The 25,985-nt window shown below is 37.0% G+C and overlaps 1 protein-coding gene across 1 annotated transcript in view; it reads left to right on the top strand.

The window, feature by feature from the left end:
* The window catches only part of stxbp4 (syntaxin binding protein 4), an 85,991-nt gene that overhangs the window by 52,590 nt on the left and 7,416 nt on the right, over positions 1-25,985 (top strand). Inside the window, 6 exon segments of the mRNA XM_062030678.1 lie at positions 5,318-5,386; positions 5,452-5,517; positions 14,327-14,488; positions 14,559-14,675; positions 17,509-17,558; positions 21,611-21,726. Of these exon segments, the coding sequence (XP_061886662.1) occupies positions 5,318-5,386; positions 5,452-5,517; positions 14,327-14,488; positions 14,559-14,675; positions 17,509-17,558; positions 21,611-21,726 (580 nt within the window).

Raw genomic sequence — 25,985 nt, forward strand, 5'->3', positions numbered from 1 at the left:
CTACTCTCACACACTTTCATTTCATTTTCATTTTTTATTCATCTCCTTCATTGATGTGCATTTTTGATCAATAGACACTTCAACTTTAGCAACTAAACACATGTTTACACACCTATGCTTGGTTGATTGATTGATTGATTGAATCTTTTATGAAGTAGATTGCACAGATTGATTGATTGATTGAGACTTTTATTAGTAGGTTGCACAGTGAAGTACATATTCCTACCTAGGTTCCATTCTAGAGGCTAACCTTTCCTGTGATAAAATGGCAACCAAGGTAATCAAAAAGGTTAACCAACGAACGAGATTTCTCTAGAGATAATCACATTGAATTATTTACATTATTTACAATCAGGGGGGTGGAGGGGGTGGGGGGTAGGATATGGACAGCAAGTAGTGGACATAGAGAGAGAGAGAGAGAGAGAGAGAGAGATCAGAAGGCATAGGAAAAAGTATCTGCATTTGATTGTTTACATTTGATTATTAGCAATCCGGGGAGGGTGTTAGTTTAGGGTTGTAGCTGCCTGGAGGTGAACTTTTATTGCGGTTTTGAAGGAGGATAGAGATGCCCTTTCTTTTATACCTGTTGGGAGCGCATTCCACATTGATGTGGCATAGAAAGAGAATGAGTTAAGACCTTTTGTTAGTTCGGAATCTGGGTTTAACGTGGTTAGTGGAGCTCCCCCTGGTGTTGTGGTTATGGCGGTCATTTACGTTAAGGAAGTAGTTTGACATGTACTTCGGTATCAGGGTATCAGTACAGTACATGTTCCGTACAATTGACCACTAAATGGTAACACCCCAATAAGTTTTTCAACTTGATTAAGTCGGGGTCCACGTTTAATCAATTCATGGTAGCTTGAGAAGGAACAGGATGTACAAACCCCGTTTCCATATGAGTTGGGAAATTGTGTTAGATGTAAATATAAACGGAATACAATGATTTGCAAATCATTTTCAACCCATATTCAGTTGAGTGCACTACAAAGACAACATATTTGATGTTCAAACTCATAAACTTTATTTTTTTTTGCAAATAATTAATTTACTTAGAATTTCATGGCTGCAACACGTGCCAAAGTAGTTGGGAAAGGGCATGTTCACCACTGTGTTACATGGCCTTTCCTTTTAACAACTCTCAGTAAAGGTTTGGGAACTGAGGAGACACATTTTTGAAGTGGAATTCTTTCCCATTCTTGCTTGATGTACAGCTTAAGTTGTTCAACAGTCCGGGGGTCTCCCTTCTGCTATTTTAGGCTTCACACATTTTCAATGGGAGACAGGTCTGGACTACAGGCAGGCCAGTCTAGTACCCGCACTCTTTTACTACGAAGCCACGTTGATGTAACACGTGGCTTGGCATTGTCTTGCTGAAATAAGCAGGGGCGTCCATGGTAACGTTGCTTGGATGGCAACATATGTTGCTCCGAAAGCTGTATGTACCTTTCAGCATTAATGGTGCCTTCACAGATGTGTAAGTTACCCATGTCTTGGCCACTAATACACCCCCATACCATCACACATGCTGCCTTTTACACTTTGCACCTAGAACAATCCAAATGGTTCTTTTCCTCTTTGGACGTCCACAGTTTCCAAAAACAATTTGAAATGTGGACTCGTCAGACCACAGAACACTTTTCCACTTTGCATCAGTCCATCTTAGATGAGCTCAGGCCCAGCGAAGCCGACTGAGTTTCTGGGTGTTGTTGATAAACGGTTTTCGCCTTGCATAGGAGAGTTTTAACTTGCACTTACAGATGTAGCGACCAACTGTAGTTACTGACAGTGGGTTTCTGAAGTGTTCCTGAGCCCATGTGGTGATACCCTTTACACACTGATGTGGCTTGTTGATGCAGTACAGCCTGAGGGATGGAAGGTCACGGGCTTAGCTGCTTACGTGCAGTGATTTCTCCACATTCTCTGAACCCTTTGATGATATTACGGAGCGTAGATGGTGAAATCCCTCAATTCCTTGCAATAGCTGCTTGAGAAAGGTTTTTCTTAAACTGTTCAACAATTTGCTCAGGCATTTGTTGACAAAGTGGTGACCCTCGCCCCATCCTTGTTTGTGAATGACTGAGCATTTCATGGAATCTACTTTTATACCCAATCATGGCACCCACCTGTTCCCAATTAGCCTGTTCACCTGTGGGATGTTCCAAATAAGTGTTTGATGAGCATTCCTCAACTTTATCAGTATTTATTGCCACCTTTCCCAACTTCTTTGTCACGTGTTGCTGCCATCAAATTCTAAAGTTAATGATTATTTGCAACAAAAAAAAATGTTTATCAGTTTGAACATCAAATATGTTGTCTTTGTAGCATATTCAACTGAATATGGCTTGAAAAATATTTGCAAATCATTGTATTCCGTTTATATTTACGTCTAACACAATTTCCCAACTCATATGGAAACGGGGTTTGTAGAAAATGTTATATTTCCCGCCCCCGTCAACATAATAAGTAGTCTTACTTCATGGATAGCCCACATTCACAAGCATACAAACCAAACAAATACATCCAAATATAATGAAAACAAACAAAAAAAACAAGTGCAAAACTTCATGAAGTATAAACCGAAAAAAAAAATTAATATACACCTCACAGGATGATACAAAACAAATACAATTCCAGAGAAAAAATAAGTAAAATACTAAATATAAAGCACATTGTAGACACTTAGGGCTGTCCATATGATCTTATTGTTCTGTCTTTATATATTGTTTTCAATTGGAATATATTGATTGTTTTCTCTCCCTTATTGGTGTCAGGAAGTACCAGCCTGGGCCAAGTTAACTTTCAGTTTCGATACCCGTCAAGACCGGACGGCCCGGGTTGGACAAAAGCATTAGAGACGGGCGACCATTTCTCAGATTGCTCTGACTTTTTTAGAGCAGACCTGGGAAAAATACGGAACTGTTAAGATTTTCATTTGATTTTCAGATGAAACATAAATTGAGCTGGTTTTAGAATGGCCTTCCCAAAGTCCTGACTTAAACGTGTGGACAATGCTGAAGAAACAAGTCCGTGTCAGAAAAGCAACACATTTAGCTGAACTGCACCACTTTTGTCAAGAGAAGTGGTCAACAATTCAAGCAGAAGCTTGTGGATGGCTACCAAAAGCGCCTTATTGCAGGTAAACTTGCCAAGGGACATGTAAGCAAATATTAAAGGTCTACTGAAAGCCACTACTAGCGACCACGCAGTCTGATAGTTTATATATCAATGATGAAATCTTAACATTGCAACACATGCCAATACGGCCGGGTTAACTTATAAAGTGACATTTTAAATCTCCCGGGAAATATCCGGCTGAAACGTCGCGGTATGATGACGTATGCGCGTGACGTAGTCAGTTAAACGGAAGTATTGGTACCCCGTAGAATCCTATACAAACAGCTCTGTTTTCATCTCAAAATTCCACAGTATTCTGGACATCTGTGTTGGTGAATCTTTTGCAATTTGTTTAATGAACAATGAAGGCTGCAAAGAAGACAGTTGTAGGTGGGATCGGTGTATTAGCGGCTGGCTGCAGCAACACAACCGGAGGACTTTGTTGGAGAGCAGACGCGCTAGCCGGTGACCTCACCTTGACTTCCTACGTCTCCGGGCCGCCAACCGCATCTGTGATCGGGTGAAGTCCTTCGTCGCACCGTCGATCGCTGGAACGCAGGTGAGCACGGGCGTTGATGAGCAGATGAGGGCTGGCTGGCATAGGTGGATAGCTAATGTTTTTAGCATAGCTCTGTTGAGGTCCGGTTGCTAAGTTAGCTTCAATGGCGTCGTTAGCAACAGCATTGTTAACCTTCGCCAGCCTGGAAAGCATTAACCGTGTATTTACATGTCCACGGTTTAATAGTATTGTTGATTTTATATCTATCCTTCCAGTCAGGGGTTTATTTCTTTTGTTTCTATATGCAGTTAAAGCACGATGCTATCACGTTAGCTCGTAGCTAAAGTGTTTCATCGATGTATTGTCGTGGAGATAAAAGTCACTGTGAATGTCCATTTCGCGTTCTCGACTCTCATTTTCAAGAGGATATAGTATCCCAGGTGGTTTAAAATACAAATCCGTGATCCACAATAGAAAAAGGAGAGAGTGTGGAATCCAATGAGCCAGCTTGTACCTAAGTTACGGTCAGAGCGAAAAAAGATGTGTCCTGCACTGCACTCTAACGTTCCTCATCCACAAATCTTTCATCCTCGCTCAAATTAATGGGGAAATCGCCGCTTTCTCGGTCCGAATCGCTCTTACTTCTGGCTGCCATCACTGTAAACAATAGGGAACTTTGCGGAAATGTTCAACTGACTACGTCACGCTACTTCCGGTAGGGCAAGGCTTTTTTTTGTCAGATACCAAAAGTTGCGAACTTTATCGTCGTTGTTCTATACTAAATCCTTTCAGCAAAAATATGGCAATATCGCAAAATGATCAAGTATGACACATAGAATGGATCTGCTATCCCCGTTTGAATTTAAAAAATTCATTTCAGTAGGCCTTTAACATTGCTGTATGTATACTTTTGACCCAGCACATTTGCTCACATTTTCAGTAGACTCATAATAAATTCATAAAAGAAGCAAACCTCATGAATGTTTTTTTGTGACCAACAAGTATGTGCTCCAATCACTACATCACAAAAAAATAAGAGTTGTAGAAATGATTGGAAACTCAAGACAGCCATGACATGATGATCTTTACACGTGTATGTACACTTTTGACCACCACTGTACACATATATATATATATATATATATATATATATATATATATATATATATATATATATATATATATATATATATATATATATATATATATATATATATATATATATATATATATATATATATATATATATATATATATACATATATATATATACATATCTGTATATATGTATACATGTGTATATATATATAGATAAATAGATATATATATATATAGATATATATATATCTGTATTGATACTCCGTATCAATACAAAACAAAAGGTCCTAGGGCGGACTCCTCCCTTTTAAAGGGGAGAAGAGGGGTCCTTATACCACACAACACAGGAAGTCAATCAACACATCGCCATAAAGTTCTCATGTGAAGGCACATACACCTACCTTAAACCTGTACACACACCTTTCCACTGTTACCATGGCAACCTGTTGTTACTTTCACCTGCCTCTTGGGAAATAGAATCACCAAATAACGTGTGTGTGTGTGTGTGTGTGTGTGTGTGTGTGTGTGTGTGTGTGTGTGTGTGTGTGTGTGTGTGTGTGTGTGTGTGTGTGTGTGTGTGTGTGTGTGTGTGTGTGTGTGTGTCAGGACTCTGAGGAAATGGAGCGCGTGAGGAAGGAGCAGACGGAGGCTGTGAGGGAGATGAAGAGGCTGCAGGTAAAGTGAGCTGTGAGGCTTGATGCGTGTGTGGCTAAGCTGCTGCTGCTGCGTGTGGCCTTCAGGAGCAGCTGCTGGAGTCTCAGAGGGTCCACGTGCAGATGCAGGAGGAGCTGGACCGAGTCAAACAGGTCAGCCACACATGATCCGCCAGCAGGGGGGAGGGGCTAAAATAGAGCACCAGGTGTACTTCTCTCCAACACGCTGGCCAAGGGCGGCGTGCGGAGGAGGCGCAGGCTGGACACAGCGCCAACGTGGGAGGAGGGTGAGGCCTCCATTGAAAACTACTTTTCTGGACGTAAGGGGGCTCCAAAGTGTTTGTTGTGGTGCTCCTTCCTACTTCTCTTCCTCCGCTCGCTCCTTCTGTTGCATAATGGCCGACAACACACTCTTGTGGTCGTACGGCCACAGTCAGATAAACAAGTAGTACGCCCTGAAAGTAGCAGTAGGCTGGAAAAACTATTGACTTTATAAACTTAATTGTGTTTCATTGTGTCCATTAAACATATACAATTGACCGACGGAAACCAAGATGGCCGACATTGTTTGTTTTTAAATGAGTTCTTGAAACTTTTATGTGCATCTTGGTGTATATATTTATTTATTTATTTATTTTATATATATATATATATATATATATATATATATATATATATATATATATATATATATATATATATATATATATAGTCACATACATATATATGTATATATATATACATATATATGTATGTGTGTATATATGTATACTATATATATACATATATATGTATGTATATATATATGTATGTATACATATATATATATATATATACATACATATATATGTATACATATATATATATATGTATATATATATATATGTATGTATATATACTGTATGTATATATACATACATGTATGTATATATACATACATACATGTATGTATTGTACAAATTACATAATGTTATGAAGGTGTCTGTTACTACATTATATATATACTTGCAGTGTGTATATTGTACATATTACATATTGTTATGAAGGTGTCTGTTACTACATTATATATATACTTGCAGTGTGTATATTGTACATATTACATATTGTTATGAAGGTGTCTGTTACTACATTATATATATACTTGCAGTGTGTATATTGTACATATTACATATTGTTATGAAGGTGTCTGTTACTACATTATATATATACTTGCAGTGTATATATTGTACATATTACATATTGTTATGAAGGTGTCTGTTACTACATTATTTATATACTTGCAGTGTGTATATTGTACAAATTACATATTGTTATGAAGGTGTCTGTTACTACATTATATATATACTTGCAGTGTGTATATTGTACATATTACATATTGTTATGAAGGTGTCTGTTACTACATTATATATATACTTGCAGTGTGTATATTGTACATATTACATATTGTTATGAAGGTGTCTGTTACTACATTATATATATACTTGCAGTGTGTATATTGTACATATTACATATTGTTATGAAGGTGTCTGTTACTACATTATATATATACTTGCAGTGTGTATATTTTACATATTACATATTGTTATGAAGGTGTCTGTTACTACATTATATATATACTTGCAGTGTGTATATTGTACATATTACATATTGTTATGAAGGTGTCTGTTACTACATTATATATATACTTACAGTGTGTATGTTGTACATATTACATATTGTTATGAAGGTGTCTGTTACTACATTATATATATACTTGCAGTGTGTATGTTGTACATATTACATATTGTTATGAAGGTGTCTGTTACTACATTATATTTATACTTGCAGTGTGTATATTGTACATATTACATATTGTTATGAAGGTGTCTGTTACTACATTATATATATATATACTTGCAGTGTGTATATTGTACATATTACATATTGTTATGAAGGTGTCTGTTACTACATTATATATATACTTGCAGTGTGTATATTGTACATATTACAGATTGTTGTGAAGGTGTCTGTTACTACATTATATATATGTACTTGCAGTGTGTATATTGTACATATTACATATTATTATGAAGGTGTCTGTTACTACATTATATATATATACTTGCAGTGTGTATATTGTACATATTACATATTGTTATGAAGATGTCTGTTACTACATTATATATATACTTGCAGTGTGTATATTGTACATATTATATATTGTTATGAAGGTGTCTGTTACTACATTATATATATACTTGCAGTGTGTATATTGTACATATTACATATTGTTATGAAGGTGTCTGTTACTACATTATATATATATACTTGCAGTGTGTATATTGTACATATTACATATTGTTATGAAGATGTCTGTTACTACATTATATATATACTTGCAGTGTGTATATTGTACATATTACATATTGTTATGAAGGTGTCTGTTACTACATTATATATATACTTGCAGTGTGTATATTGTACATATTACATATTGTTATGACGGTGTCTGTCACTACATTATATATATACTTGCAGTGTGTATATTGTACATATTATGAAGGTGTCTGTTACCACATTATATATATACTTGCAGTGTGTATATTGTACATATTATGAAGGTGTCTGTTACCACGTTGTGTATATATACTTGCAGTGTGTATATTGTACATATTACATATTGTTATGAAGGTGTCTGTTACTACATTATATATATACTTGCAGTGTGTATATTGTACATATTACATATTGTTATGACGGTGTCTGTCACTACATTATATATATACTTGCAGTGTGTATATTGTACATATTACCTATTGTTATGAAGGTGTCTGTTACTACATTATATATATACTTGCAATGTGTATATTGTACAAATTACATATTGTTATGAAGGTGTCTGTTACTACATTATACATATACTTGCAGTGTGTATATTGTACATATTACATATTGTTATGAAGGTGTCTGTTACTACATTATATATATACTTGCAGTGTGTATATTGTACATATTACCTATTGTTATGAAGGTGTCTGTTACTACATTATATATATACTTGCAATGTGTATATTGTACAAATTACATATTGTTATGAAGGTGTCTGTTACTACATTATATATATACTTGCAGTGTGTATATTGTACATATTACATATTGTTATGAAGGTGTCTGTTACTACATTATATATATACTTGCAGTGTGTATATTGTACATATTACATTTTGTTATGAAGGTGTCTGTTACTACATTATATATATATATACTTGCAGTGTGTATATTGTACATATTACATATTGTTATGAAGATGTATGTTACTACATTATATATATCCTGGCAGTGTGTATATTGTACATATTACATATTGTTATGAAGGTGTCTGTTACTACATTATATATATATATATACTTGCAGTGTGTATATTGTACATATTACATATTGTTATGAAGATGTCTGTTACTACATTATATATATACTTGCAGTGTGTATATTGTACATATTACATATTGTTATGAAGGTGTCTGTTACTACATTATATATATATATACTTGCAGTGTGTATATTGTACATATTACCTATTGTTATGAAGGTGTCTGTTACTACATTATATATATACTTGCAGTGTGTATATTGTACATATTACCTATTGTTATGAAGGTGTCTGTTACTACATTATATATATACTTGCAATGTGTATATTGTACAAATTACATATTGTTATGAAGGTGTCTGTTACTACATTATATATATACTTGCAGTGTGTATATTGTACATATTACATATTGTTATGAAGGTGTCTGTTACTACATTATATATATACTTGCAGTGTGTATATTGTACATATTACATATTGTTATGAAGATGTCTGTTACTACATTATATATATATACTTGTAGTGTGTATATTGTACATATTACATATTGTTATGAAGGTGTCTGTTACTACATTATATATATATATACTTGCAGTGTGTATATTGTACATATTACATATTGTTATGAAGGTGTCTGTTACTACATTATATATATACTTGCAGTGTGTATATTGTACATATTACATATTGTTATGAAGGTGTCTGTTACTACATTATATATATATATACTTGCAGTGTGTATATTGTACATATTACATATTGTTATGAAGATGTATGTTACTACATTATATATATCCTGGCAGTGTGTATATTGTACATATTACATATTGTTATGAAGGTGTCTGTTACTACATTATATATATATATATACTTGCAGTGTGTATATTGTACATATTACATATTGTTATGAAGATGTCTGTTACTACATTATATATATACTTGCAGTGTGTATATTGTACATATTACATATTGTTATGAAGGTGTCTGTTACTACATTATATATATATATACTTGCAGTGTGTATATTGTACATATTACCTATTGTTATGAAGGTGTCTGTTACTACATTATATATATACTTGCAGTGTGTATATTGTACATATTACCTATTGTTATGAAGGTGTCTGTTACTACATTATATATATACTTGCAATGTGTATATTGTACAAATTACATATTGTTATGAAGGTGTCTGTTACTACATTATATATATACTTGCAGTGTGTATATTGTACATATTACATATTGTTATGAAGGTGTCTGTTACTACATTATATATATACTTGCAGTGTGTATATTGTACATATTACATATTGTTATGAAGATGTCTGTTACTACATTATATATATATACTTGTAGTGTGTATATTGTACATATTACATATTGTTATGAAGGTGTCTGTTACTACATTATATATATATATACTTGCAGTGTGTATATTGTACATATTACATATTTTTATGAAGATGTCTGTTACTACATTATATATATATACTTGTAGTGTGTATATAAAACGTTGGAGAGTTTTGAAGTTGTTTTGCAGACTTTGAAGGCTACAACTGTGACTCCCATGAGTCGCATCTTTCAAGCGTGTTTTATCGTCTTTAAAATCGTAAAAAAATAAATAATAATAAAGTGTGTTCTTGTCTCTTGCAATGATTTTGAACGAATTCCAAAAACAGTGCAGTTCACCTTTAAATGTCTTTAGTTGTGTTTAATGAAAACTATATGCATTATGGCCGTCAGCGAAGAAAAAAAAACATAAACTAGCCGCATCGTTTTATAAGCCGCAGAGTTCAAAGCGTAGGAAAAAAGTAGCGGCTTATAGTGTGAAATGTACAATAATTGTTGTTCTTAAATTAATATTCTGCTTCTACTTGGCTGTTTTTCTTTTTAATACTAAATACTGGTGTCATGTGTGTATAGTCTATATGCTGACATAGTTATGTTGGAGTTGTAAAAAAAAAAAAAAAAGGCTGATACCGGTAAAAAAAAAAGATACCAAATATAGTTGAAAATGTCAAATACTGGGGTGGTGCCCTCACTAAAGTGTCACTCTTTTGTCTCGCTTGTCATGCATGGCGAGGTCCTTCTCTAATGTGTTGCTGAGGAGCAGACCTCTTTAGACCTTCAGTCCGCAGCTGGAGACGAGACCACTCATGCTGCCATCCATTAGTCACTCACTCACCCACATACACTTGGATTTCTTACCTTCTTGAGACCTACAAAAAAGGCCTCCCTCTTTAAGACCACCCTTTTCTAGATATATATAAAGATGTGTATTTACAACATTAATAATACATACATACTATGCAAATATTTTTTTTAAAAAGCTTGTTGTGAAAAATGACTTGGAATTTCACAAGAAAAAGGTCACAATTTCACAAGAAAAAGGTCACAATTTCACAAGTAAACCTTAGAATTTTGGCATTTTTATAGTAAAAGTCGTAATTTTACTCAACGCAAGTCAACATTTTAAAAGGAAAACTGAACATGTGTGCAATATTATGATAAATGTCGCAATTTTACAAGAAAAGCTTAAATTTGGGGCAATTTTATGAAAAGGGTCGTCATTTTACTCAACAAAAGTCACAATTTTATAAGAACATTTTAAATGTTGGCAACATTATAATAATACTCAGAATTTTACTTGGCAAAATGATGGCAAGAGCCAAAGTTTTACTCAAGAAATGTCACTATTTTACAAGAACCACCAAAAAAAAGGCAAAATTGTGAGAAATGTTAGAATTTTATATGACAACTGTCACCATTTTGCATTAAAAAGTATTATTTTTACTTAAAGTAATAATTTTACTAGAAAATATTGCAATATTACAGAAACGGTAAGAATATGAGAAATTGTTCCCAATTTTATGAGAAAAAAGTCGACACATTGTGAGAAAAAGGCTGCTTTTAGTTCATTTTTGTATTTTTGGTTTGTAATTGGTTTATATTCTTCATTATTTACTTCAAGTTATCACAGTATGTCTCTGTCTCTATATATATATATATATAGAGAGAGAGAGAGACATACTGTGATAACTTGAAGTAAATAATGAAGAATATATTTTTATTTTTTATTTTATTTTATTTTTTTGGCCAAAGGGGGCACATTTCAATTTCTTACACACACTTGTTATTTCATATGTTGGCCAGAGGGGGCACACTTTTAAAAGCGAACACACAGTCAATGTGAAAACTCCCTCCTTTTTGTGAGCACCCTCACGTTGATAGATGTCACCACAAATGAGACATTGTCTATTAGATGCAATGTTATTGATTCATGTCATCACTTGTTCACACCTCCTCATATGGAAGATGCTTTTCCTTCTTCATGTCTCAAGAAGAGGAGAAATACAAGAACACACACACACACACACTACCTTTCAACAATGGCCGCACATATCTGGCTGTGAGCGGTGAATCATAGGAGAGGAAGAAAGAAGCATATTCTCCTCAGGAGCACAAAGAGGAACCTTGCAGAGGTGGTGTGTTCACTGCAGCGTCGGTGAGGAAGGCACCGCATGGACCTCAAATGTTACTCAAATATCGGTGAGGAAGGCACCGCATGGACCTCAAATGTTACTCAAATATCGGTGAGGAAGGCACCGCATGGACCTCAAATGTTACTCAAATATCGGTGAGGAAGGCACCGCATGGACCTCAAATGTTACTCAAATGTGCCTAAAACGACTGCTAAAATGTAAAAAGTTGCGTATTTCAAAGAAATAAGGAATATAAGACAGAGTTATTTACTTCACACTGTGTAATGTATTGAGGTAGTGGTCTGAATAACAACATGCCATCAATTCCTACGCTTTGCACCCTGCGGCTCATAAGACGGTGCGGCTAATGTATGGATTTTTTTTTCCACTGACGGCCATCCAGTAGTGCTTTTTTATTTTAGCCGTCCATAGCGTTTCTACTCGTGTAGATTCTTCACTCGTGACTCCAAGCAACGTCTGTAAGTTTTAGAACATCAGGCGTGGGATTTTTCTGTCTGTAGTCGGAAATCCGTCTTTTTTTATCTCTGTAAAAATATAACGTACGTTACATCCTTCCTGGTTATTATTCGTCTGCATGTTAGTTTACTGTAAATATCAGCACTCAGTATCAATGTAATATTTACATTGTTTCCTACTTTTGGCTCTGATTTCAATCCTTTGCTTTTTGCCCTTTAGGACTTATTTCCTCAGTGTGTAAACAATAAAAGTCATATGATAAAAAATATCAACGTAACTGCTACTTTACTTGGTATCATTACTGTCAATATTTGTATCGATCCGCCTTCCTTTGTTTACGTTCAAAAGCTCTCGCTTAGCGGTTAGCATATCCTCTTACGGTGCGTCGTGTAGCGTATTTAACTATTTCTCGTCCTCCAGTGATAACGCTACTTTGATGAATGATACACCTTCCTTTGTTTACGTTCAAAAGCTCTCGCTCAGCGGTTAGCATATCTTACGGTGTGTCGTGTAGCATCTTTAGCTATTTCTCGTCCTCCAGTGATAAGGCTACTTTGATGAATGATACACCTTCCTTTTTTTACGTTCAAACGCTCTCGCTTAGCGGTTAGCATATCCTCTTACGGTGCGTCGTGTAGCGTCTTTAGCTATTTCTCGTCCTCCAGTGATAACACTACTTTGATGAATGATACACCTTCCTTTGTTTACGTTCAAACGCTCTCGCTTAGCGGTTAGCATATCCTCTTACGGTGTGTCGTGTAGAGTCTTTAGCTATTTCTCATCCTTCAGTCATAACGATACTTTGATGAATGATACACCTTCCTTTGTTTACGTTCAAAAGCTCTCGCTTAGCGGTTAGCATATCCTCTTACGGTGCGTCGTGTAGCGTATTTAGCTATTTCTCGTCCTCCAGTGATAACGATACTTTGATGAATGATACACTTTCCTTTGTTTACGTTCAAAAGCTCTCGCTTAGCGGTTAGCATATCTTACGGTGTGTCGTGTAGCGTATTTAGCTATTTCTCGTCCTCCAGTCATAACGATACTTTGATGAATGATACACCTTCCTTTGTTTACGTTCAAATGCTCTCGCTTAGCGGTTAGCATATCTTACGGTGTGTCGTGTAGCCTCTTTAGCTATTTCTCGTCCTCCAGTGATAATACTACTTTGATGAATGATACACCTTCCTTTGTTTACGTTCAAAATTTCTCGCTTAGCGGTTAGCATATCCTCTTACGGTGCGTCGTGTAGCGTCTTTAGCTATTTCTCGTCCTCCAGTGATAACACTACTTTGATTAATGATACACCTTCCTTTGTTTACGTTCAAAAGCTCTCGCTTAGCGGTTAGCATATCCTCTTACGGTGCGTCGTGCAGCGTCTTTAGCTATTTCTCGTCCTCCAGTGATAATGCTACGTGTAAGAAGCTGTTTATTCGCTGCCATAGAGGCGACGATTACTGACTTTGCCGCACTGTAGAGGGACATTAGCCGCTAGCGAGGACACAGCTAGAATGTATTCATTATGAGAGTATAGTACATTTTTCTCCTGCTCCTTATTTTCCCCAGTCCATAAAATGATAATTACCGATTGGAGCGATACCAAACGCTGATATCGTGACAGCGTTTTCAGCCGTACTTTGTCTTTCAGGAAGCGAAAGTGGGGGCGGAGGAGCTGCGTGATCTCAGGGCCGGCATGCAGCTGGCAGAGGAGGCCCAGAAGCAGGTGCGAGGCATGGAGATGGACTACGAGGAGGTGGTCCACCTGCTGGAGGCTGAGATCGCTGACCTGAAGAACCAAAGAGCCCGGCAGGTGAGGACGCAGCGTCACTGCCCGGAGGAGGAGGACACACTTAGCCTGGACTTTGTCTGTCCGGCGTCAGGAAGACGGCGAGCAGCTGAAGAAGAACGTGGCCGTGCTGGAATGTCAGCTGCGGAAGAGCGACGCCGCCCGGAAGGCTTTTGAGACGTCCACAGAAAAACTGCTGACTTTTGTGGAGGTAAGAAGACCATGTCCAGCTGTACCTAATGAAGTGGCCGGTGGTATGCCCATACAGCTTCCAATGCGATACCAATGTTGATCCCATGCAACATCGGCAGGTATTGTCAACACTTTCCTGATTTAGTAGTGTGGAACGTTAGAAAAGGTTTGATCAAGTGAAAAAGAGTCAAAACAGAGAATATTTATTATTAACTGTCTGGAATGGAACTTATGCTGTCTTTAAGTTGAAGTGGAGTGACACCTTGTGGTCACAACAATTGATGAAGTTAAGGTCATGAATGATGCAGACACTTTTGTTACCGGATACTTTCTAATACTGCCGTGGAGACTTTGTACGTGTAAGTAATATACAAGTATGATTATGTGATACTTGTTTATGTTGACACTTGTATGGTTGTTACCTCTGTGCTTAGCTGTTGTGTAGCTGCTAGCTCCTAGTAGCCTATAGCCTAGCATGTTTACATTTTGTAAATGACTTTAGTAAGATACAAGAATTTGTGTGGCATTTAGATGTTAACTGTCTGTCCAGCTTTGCACAAGTAAACAAATACTGTACAAGAAATACAATCATGTGTGCTTACGGACTGTATCCCTTGCAGACTGTATTGATATATTAATAACTGTATCCCTTGCAGACTGTATTGATATATTAATAACTGTATCCCTGCAGACTGTATTGATATATTAATAACTGTATCCCTGCAGACTGTATTGATATATATTGATATATTAATAACTGTATCCCTTGCAGACTGTATTGATATATATTGATATATTAATAACTGTATCCCTGCAGACTGTATTGATATATATTGATATATTAATAACTGTATCCCTGCAGACTGTATTGATATATTAATAACTGTATCCCTTGCAGACTGTATTGATATATATTGATATATTAATAACTGTATCCCTGCAGACTGTATTGATATATATTGATATATTAATAACTGTATCCCTTGCAGACTTTATTGATATATATTGATATAAAATGTAGGAACCAGAATATGAAACAACCCTTTTGTGTGAATGAGTGTAAATGGGGGAGGGAGTTTTGTTGGCTTGGTGCACTAATTGTAAGTGTATCTTGTGTTTTTTATGTGGATTTAATTTTTAAAAAATATTTATTTATATATTTTTTTTCTTGTGCGGCCCAGTACCAACCGGGCCGCGGACCGGTGGTTGGGGACCACTGCTCTGCAGGACTGCTTGTATCGCACATATCACACACAAATAAACACTCTGCAGGACTGCCTGTATCGCACATGATATCACACACAAGTAAACACTCTACAGGACTGCTTGTATCACACATGATATCACACACAAGTAAACAGTCTGCAGGACTGCTTGTATCGCACATGATATCACACACAAGTAAACACTCTGCTGGGCTGCCTGTATCGCACATGATATCACACACAAGTAAACACTCTGCAAGACTGCTTGTATCGCACATGATATCACACACAAGTAAACACTCTGCAGGACTGCCTGTATCGCACATGATATCACACACAAGTAAACACTTTGCTGGATTGCTTGTATCGCACATATCACACACAAATAAACACTCTGCAGGACTGCCTGTATCGCACATGATATCACACACAAGTAAACACTCTACAGGACTGCCTGTCTCGCACATGATATCACACACAAGTAAACACTCTGCAGGACTGCTTGTATCGTACATGATATCACACACGAGTAAACAGTCTGCAGGACTGCTTGTATCGCACATGATATCACACACAAGTAAACACTCCACAGGACTGCCTGTATCGCACATGATATCACACACAAGTAAACACTGCAGGACTGCTTGTATCGCACATGATATCACACACAAGTAAACACTCCACAGGACTGCCTGTATCGCACATGATATAACACACAAGTAAACACTCTGCAGGACTGCTTGTATCGCACATGATATCACACACAAGTAAACACTCTGCAGGACTGCTTGTATCGCACATGATATCACACACGAGTAAACAGTCTGCAGGACTGCCTGTATCGCACATGATATCACACACAAGTAAACACTCTGCAGGACTGCCTGTATCGCACATGATATCACACACAAGTAAACACTCTGCTGGATTGCTTGCATCGCACATATCACACACAAATAAACACTCTGCAGGACTGCCTGTATCGCACATGATACCACACACAAGTAAACAGTCTGCAGGACTGCTTGTATTGCACATGATATCACAGACAAGTAAACACTCTACAGGACTGCCTGTATCGCACATGATATCACACACAAGTAAACGCTCTGCAGGACTGCTTGTATCGCACATGATATCACACACAAGTGAACACTCTGCAGGACTGCCTGTATCACACATGATATCACACACAAGTAAACACTCTGCTGGATTGCTTGTATCGCACATATCACACACAAATAAACACTCTGCAGGACTGCCTGTATCGCACATAATATCACACACAAGTAAACACTCTACAGGACTGCCTGTATCGCACATGATATCACACACAAGTAAACACTCTACAGGGCTGCCTGTATCGCACATGATATCACACACAAGTAAACACGCTGCAGGACTGCCTGTATCGCACATGATATCACACACAAGTAAACACTCTGCTGGATTGCTTGTATCGCACATATCACACAAATAAACATTCTGCAGGACTGCCTGTATCGCACATGATATCACACATTTTACATGCAAGCTGATGTCATCACATACTTGTTGATATCGGACTGATATCAGATGGACCCCCAGTGACGAGTCAAAGAAGTTCTTGAAAGATAGAACTGACAAGTCATCTTCTTTGCTCCTCAGAATGTGGAAGAGTTCCTGCGTGAAGGACTTGGACCCACCAAGACTTCCAGGTACCATCAAGTCCACCTTCCCATGAGCGTGACCATCCATGACTCGTATTCTGTATCGGCCGTGACAAGCATCTTTTTTTGCCTGTGACTTCACGCCCGGTTTTGCCTTTGTATTTGGCACTTGCCGATCACTCCAGCAGCACCGAGAGCGCACTCAGACAAACAACCTCTCGTTAATGTTGACATTTTCCCCGGCAATAAAGAACTTGACTAAAAGAAACGCTCCAACGTGAGCAAAGTAGGGCTCCACTTTTACAAAAATGCGCTAGCTTGATGCTAATATACATTTGCTAATTAGCATTAGCGATTTTACATGGCGAGGTCAACACCTCCAAAATGTGTTATGAAAACTGCAACGCGTCACAATCAAAAAGTTGGTGTGTCATAAGTACAATACTTACAGTATCAACACTTTTTAGGGCGCAACAGAACAACAAAGTCTTGGACTTGCAAATGAGACCCAGACGTGTGAAATAAAACTGCAGTTTCTTCTTATCAATAACAAATAATATTTATCAACACACAAAACTTTTGTACATTGGTACTGTTGAGTACCGGTATCAGCTCCTCGGTACCGTATCGGTTCAAATGGCACTCATGGTGGGTTCAGGACTTTAGAGGTCACAAAGGTGTTGTCTTGTTAGAGGAAGACAACTTAGTTTATCTCAGCAGCTTTGATGGCAAAAGTCAGACTCAAGAAGATCTACTTCCTGTCTGGTGGAACTCAAGACCGTCTTGGCCTTGTTCCGTCTTCTCCAACCTTCAACACGGCCTCCTGCCCTTCCAAGACCACCTCTCGCTTCCCACCATCTGGTCTTGAAGTTGTGTTGCTTGTGGAGAAAAACCTGAAGAAGATCCCAACTTCACACAACTCCTAATGTGTGTGAAGGTTCAGTTTGGAGCACAGCAAGAACCAGCTGAGGAACCAGCTGAGGGACCAGCTGAGGGACCAGCTGAGGAACCAGCTGAGGGACCAGCTGAGGAACCAGCTGAGGAACCAGCTGAGGGACCAGCTGAGGGACCAGCTGAGGGACCAGCTGAGGAACCAGCTGAGGGACCAGCTGAGGAACCAGCTGAGGGACCAGCTGAGGGACCAGCTGAGGAACCAGCTGAGGGACCAGCTGAGGAACCAGCTGAGGAACCAGCTGAGGGACCAGCTGAGGGACCAGCTGAGGGACCAGCTGAGGGACCAGCTGAGGGACCAGCTGAGGGACCAGCTGAGGAACCAGCTGAGGGACCAGCTGAGGGACCAGCTGAGGAACCAGCTGAGGGACCAGCTGAGGAACCAGCTGAGGAACCAGCTGAGGAACCAGCTGAGGGACCAGCTGAGGGACCAGCTGAGGGACCAGCTGAGGAACCAGCTGAGGGACCAGCTGAGGAACCAGCTGAGGAACCAGCTGAGGAACCAGCTGAGGGACCAGCTGAGGAACCAGCTGAGGAACCAGCTGAGGGACCAGCTGAGGGACCAGCTGAGGGACCAGCTGAGGAACCATGACACCGTGTAGGATGACGTGCTGGGAAGGAGGAAGACCTCCAAGCTGACATGATGATGTAACGAGAGTCCAGCCCATTAGTCCACCTTCCAGTCTACCTCACAGTCAGCGTTGACCCACTTCAGCCCAGGTGGGCCCAGGAAGTCACTGCTAATGATCACCTGTGGTGAGGAAGAACCACAACACAACCTGCAGGGAGTCTTCATGTCCTGTTTAACACAAACTGTCACACACTAGTTCATACTAACTAACCAATGTGACACACTAGTTAATACTAACTAACCAATGTGACATACTAGTTCATACTAACTAACCAATGTGACACACTAGTTCATACTAACTAACCAATGTGACACACTAGTTAATACTAACTAACCAATGTGACACACTAGTTCATACTAACTAACCAATGTGGCACACTAGTTAATACTAACTAACCAATGTGACATACTAGTTAATAGAAGTAGTCCTTGATCCATCCTGTGCCTGCTGCTGTCCTCCTCCTCTCCTTGTGTAAGAAAGCAGGTCACTCTGTTAAGTCACTTGTTGTTTTATTTTGGCGGGTCACTGTGACTCATCTTTCATAACACCACACCCCCCCCCATGTCACTTTACACTCACCTGTGTGTGTGTGTGTGTGTGTGTGTGTGTGTGTGTGTGTGTGTGTGTGTGTGTGTGTGTGTGTGTGTGTGTGTGTGTGTGTGTGTGTGTGTGTGTGTGTGTGTGTGTGTGTGTGTGTGTGTGTGTGTGTGTGTGTGCGTGCGTGCGTGCGTGCGTGCGTGCGTGCGTGCGTGCGTGCGTGCGTGCGTGCGTGCGTGCGTGCGTGCGTGCGTGCGTGCGTGCGTGCGTGCGTGCGTGCGTGTGTGTGTGTGTGTTAGAACCAGCTGTGACCTTTTCTCTCGTTTGAAAAACCTTTGATTGTGATGATGATGATGATAACTGTGGTGGTGATGATGACGATTGTGATGTCTGTGATTGTGATGTTGATAGTGATGATTATGATGCTGATGATGGCGACGACGCTGATGATGATGATGTTGATTGATGATGGTGATGGTGGTGGTTGTGATGATAATTGTGTTGATGATGATGATGATGGTGGTGGTGGTTGTGATGATAATTGTGTTGATGATGACCATAATGACGACAATTGTGAAGATGATGATGGTGGTGGTTGTGATGATAATTGTGTTGTTGATGATGATGATGGTGGTGATGGTTGTGATGACAATTGTGATGATGATGATGATTGTGGTGGTTGTGATGATAATTGTGTTGATGATGATCATAATGACGACAATTGTGATGATGATGATGATTGTGGTGGTTGTGATGATAATTGTGTTGATGATGATCATAATGACGACAATTATGATGATGATGATGGTGGTGGTTGTGATGATAATTGTGTTGTTGATGATGATGATGGTGGTGGTGGTTGTGATGATAATTGTGTTGTTGATGATGATGATGATGGTGGTGGTTGTGATGATAATTGTGTTGTTGATGATGATGATGATGGTGGTGGTTGTGATGATAATTGTGTTGATGATGATCATAATGACGACAATTGTGATGATGATGATGATGGTGGTGGTTGTGATGATAATTGTGTTGATGATCATCATAATGACGACAATTGTGATGATGATGATGATGGTGGTGGTTGTGATGATAATTGTGTTGATGATGACCATAATGACGACAATTGTGATGATGATGATGATTGTGGTGGTTGTGATGATAATTGTGTTGTTGATGATGATGATGGTGGTGGTGGTTGTGATGATAATTGTGTTGTTGATGATGATGATGATGGTGGTGGTTGTGATGATAATTGTGTTGTTGATGATGATGATGATGGTGGTGGTTGTGATGATAATTGTGTTGATGATGATCATAATGATGATGATTGTGATGTTGTTTGTGGTGATGATGATCATGATGAGGTTGATGATAATGGTGATGATGATGATGATGACTGTGATCATGAGGATGGTGATGATGATGACTGTGATCATGAGGATGGTGATGATGACTGTGATGGTGGCGAATATGATGATTTCAGTGATGATGATGGTGATGATGATGATGACTGTGGTGATGATGATGATGGTGACAATGGTGATGGTGGTGGTGATGATGATGATGACAATGATGATGGTGATGAAGGTGACCATGCACAAAGTGCACCAGCAGTGAAGTAGTCACGTTGTGTAAATGCTCAATAAAAAGAGAATACAACAAATCCTTTTCAACTTATATTCAACTGAATAAACTGCAAAGACAAATCATTCTATTCTCTTTTTATTGAGCATTTACACAACATGACTACTGCACTGCTGGTGTACTTTGTACAAGGTGGAGTTAGGAGCACATGACATCATTTTAAGGAGTAGCACAGGGGTCGGCTCGCTAAAGGGGGCGGAGCTAGAGAAAAGACCAGTCGCTCCCGACGACAAACGGGAGGAAATATGTGGTGGCCTGATGTCGTCTCCATGGTGACGTGTGTAGAAGTTGTGTTGAGGTGTGTGTGTGTGTGTGTGTGTGTGTCCGCAGCTGCGGCGGCGAGGTGAAGGCGGGGCCTCACAAGAAGAAGGCGTGGTCAGCGTCCTCGCTGCTGCAGGAGGCCAAGGATCTGAGCAGGAGTGTGCGGACCACCATGGACGTGGACAGTAAGTGGACCACCATGGACGTGGACAGTAAGTGGAGTGTCACCTCCTGCATGCGCCCCCTAGTGGTGGAGCTGACACCTGCCTGTCCTCCCTCTTTCAGCCTTCTAAGGACCGCCCCCTCACAGACTGTGGACGTCCCATAGACGCTAACCTGCATGCGTGTGTCCATCTGTGCTAACACCAAGTGTCTTCTTCCCAGTCTTTGTCTGGCCTGGGAAAACCTTGTCCACAACACTACATGTGGACTTTACCTATCTGAAACTATTGATGACCAACAGTCATGTAGCTAGTTAGCCTTCTTAGTTATTGATCACCAAGAGTCATGTAGCTAGTTAGCTTTCTTAGTTATTGATCACCAAGAGTCATGTAGCTAGTTAGCCTTCTTAGTTATTGATGACCAAGAGTCACGTAGCTAGTTAGCCTTCTTAGTTATTGATGACCAAGAGTCATGTAGCTAGTTAGCCTTCTTAGTTATTGATGACCCATAGTCATGTAGCTAGTTAGCCTTCTTAGTTATTGATGACCAAGAGTCATGTAGCTAGTTAGCCTTCTTAGTTATTGATCACCAAGAGTCATGTAGCTAGTTAGCCTTCTTAGTTATTGATGACCAAGAGTCATGTAGCTAGTTAGCCTTCTTAGTTATTGATGACTAAGAGTCATGTAGCTAGTTAGCCTTCTTAGTTATTGATGACTAAGAGTCATGTAGCTAGTTAGCCTTCTTAGTTATTGATGACCAAGAGTCATGTAGCTAGTTAGCCTTCTTAGTTATTGATGACCAAGAGTCATGTAGCTAGTTAGCCTTCTTAGTTAACTTCTACAGCTGTTAGCATTAGCATGCAGAACGGTGCCAAAACACTGATGGACTGACTTAACGTCTCCGACCCGCTAGCATCAATGCGACGTCAACAGTTAGCTTAGCATTTGTTAGCATCTGGCTGTTGGCGGATCTGTGCTTACTCTCGTGTTTGAGTGACAGGAAGATTTATGTTTGTGACATAGATTACATTACATTACTTTACAATAAAATACATTACAGTCATTTACGTTACATTTCATTACATTACTTTTCATTAGATTACATTACTTTACATGATATAACATTAGATTACTTTACATTACATGATATTACTTTACATTACATTACATTAGATGATATTACTTTTCATTACATTAGATTACATTACTTTACATGATATAACATTAGATTACTTTACATTACATGATATTACTTTACATTACATTACATTAGATGATATTACTTTTCATTACATTAGATTACATTACTTTACATGACATTACATTAGATTACTTTACATGACATTACATTAGATTAATTACTTTTCATTACATTACTTTAGATTACATGACATTACATTACATTAGATTACATTCCATTCATGATGCCAACATACAAACATTGTTAGCGCGTCTAAATCGTCACTACATCCAACACACTGCAGTACAGTATTACTACAGTATTACTACAGTATTACTACAATGATACAAGAGCAATATTACCACAGCATCACTAGAGTAATACATTGGTATTACAACATTAATATTACAAGGATACTACAGCATTACTACAATTATACAACAGTAATTCTACAGTATTTATATTTTACTACAGTAATACTACATTGTTAGTATAATAACACCAACATTTACAAATAACTCTGCAAAACAGTAATATTTTAATATTATACAGCGTTACTAGAGTAATACAGTGGTATTACTACAACAATACTACAGTAATATTACAATAAAAGTACAGTATTAATACAATACTACATTATTGCTACAGTATTTTAGTAGTATTACTACAACAATACTACAGTAATATTACAATAAAAGCACAGCATTACTACATTTTTGCTACAATATTACAATAGTATTACTACAACAATACTACAGTAATATTACAATAAAAGCACAGCATTACTACACTACTACATTATTTCTACAATATTTTAATAGTATTACTACAACAATACTACAGTAATATTACAATAAAAGCACAGCATTACTACATTATTGCTACAATATTACAATAGTATTACTACAACAATACTACAGTAATATACAATAAAAGCACAGCATTACTACATTATTGCTACAATATTACAATAGTATTACTACAACAATACTACAGTAATATTACAATAAAAGCACAGCATTACTACATTATTGCTACAATATTACAATAGTATTACTACAACAATACTACAGTAATATTACAATAAAAGCACAGCATTACTACATTATTGCTACAATATTTTAATAGTATTACTACAACAATACTACAGTAATATTACAATAAAAGCACAGCATTACTACATTATTGCTACAATATTACAATAGTATTACTACAACAATACTACAGTAATATACAATAAAATCACAGCATTACTACACTACTACATTATTTCTACAATATTTTAATAGTATTACTACAACAATACTACAGTAATATTACAATAAAAGAACAGCATTACTACACTACTACATTATTTCTACAATATTTTAATAGTATTACTACAACAATACTACAGTAATATTACAATAAAAGCACAGCATTACTACATTATTGCTACAATATTACAATAGTATTACTACAACAATACTACAGTAATATTAAAATAAAAGCACAGCATTACTACACTACTACATTATTTCTACAATATTTTAGTAGTATTACTACAACAATACTACAGTAATATTACAATAAAAGAACAGCATTACTACACTACTACATTATTTCTACAATATTGTAATAGCATTACTACAACAATACTACAGTAATATTACTATAAAAGCACAGCATTACTACATTATTGCTACAATATTACAATAGTATTACTACAACAATACTACAGTAATATTACAATAAAAGCACAGCATTACTACACTACTACTTTATTTCTACAATATTTTAATAGTATTACTACAACAATACTACAGTAATATTACAATAAAAGCACAGCATTACTACACTACTACATTATTGCTACAATATTTTAATAGTATTACTACAACAATACTACAGTGATATTACAATAAAAGCACAGCATTACTACACTACTACATTATTTCTACAATATTTTAATAGTATTACTACAACAATACTACAGTAATATTACAATAAAAGCACAGCATTACTACATTATTGCTACAATATTACAATAGTATTACTACAACAATACTACAGTAATATTACAATAAAAGCACAGCATTACTACACTACTACATTATTTCTACAATATTTTAATAGTATTACTACAACAATACTACAGTAATATTACAATAAAAGCACAGCATTACTACACTACTACATTATTGCTGCAATATTTTAATAGTATTACTACAACAATACTACAGTAATATTACAATAAAAGCACAGCATTACTACATTATTGCTACAATATTACAATAGTATTACTACAACAATACTACAGTAATATTACAATAAAAGCACAGCATTACTACACTACTACATTATTGCTACAATATTTTAATAGTATTACTACAACAATACTACAGTAATATTACAATAAAAGCACAGCATTACTACATTATTGCTACAATATTACAATAGTATTACTACAACAATACTACAGTAATATTACAATAAAAGCACAGCATTACTACACTACTACATTATTTCTACAATATTTTAATAGTATTACTACAACAATACTACAGTAATATTACAATAAAAGCACAGCATTACTACATTATTGCTACAATATTACAATAGTATTACTACAACAATACTACAGTAATATTACAATAAAAGCACAGCATTACTACATTGTTGCTACAATATTACAATAGTATTACTACAACAATACTACAATAATATTACAATAAAAGCACAGCATTACTACATTATTGCTACAATATTACAATAGTATTAATACAACAATACTACAGTAATATTACAATAAAAGCACAGCATTACTACATTATTGCTACAATATTACAATAGTATTACCACAACAATACTACAGTAATATTACAATAAAAGCACAGCATTACTACATTATTGCTACAATATTACAATAGTATTACTACAACAATACTACAGTAATATTACAATAAAAGCACAGCATTACTACATTATTTCTACAATATTTTAATAGTATTACTACAACAATACTACAGTGATATTACAATAAAAGCACAGCATTACTACATTATTGCTACAATATTACAATAGTATTACTACAACAATACTACAGTAATATTACAATAAAAGC

This window comes from Entelurus aequoreus, linkage group LG21, assembly GCF_033978785.1.
Source record: "Entelurus aequoreus isolate RoL-2023_Sb linkage group LG21, RoL_Eaeq_v1.1, whole genome shotgun sequence".
Lineage (NCBI taxonomy): Eukaryota > Metazoa > Chordata > Actinopteri > Syngnathiformes > Syngnathidae > Entelurus > Entelurus aequoreus.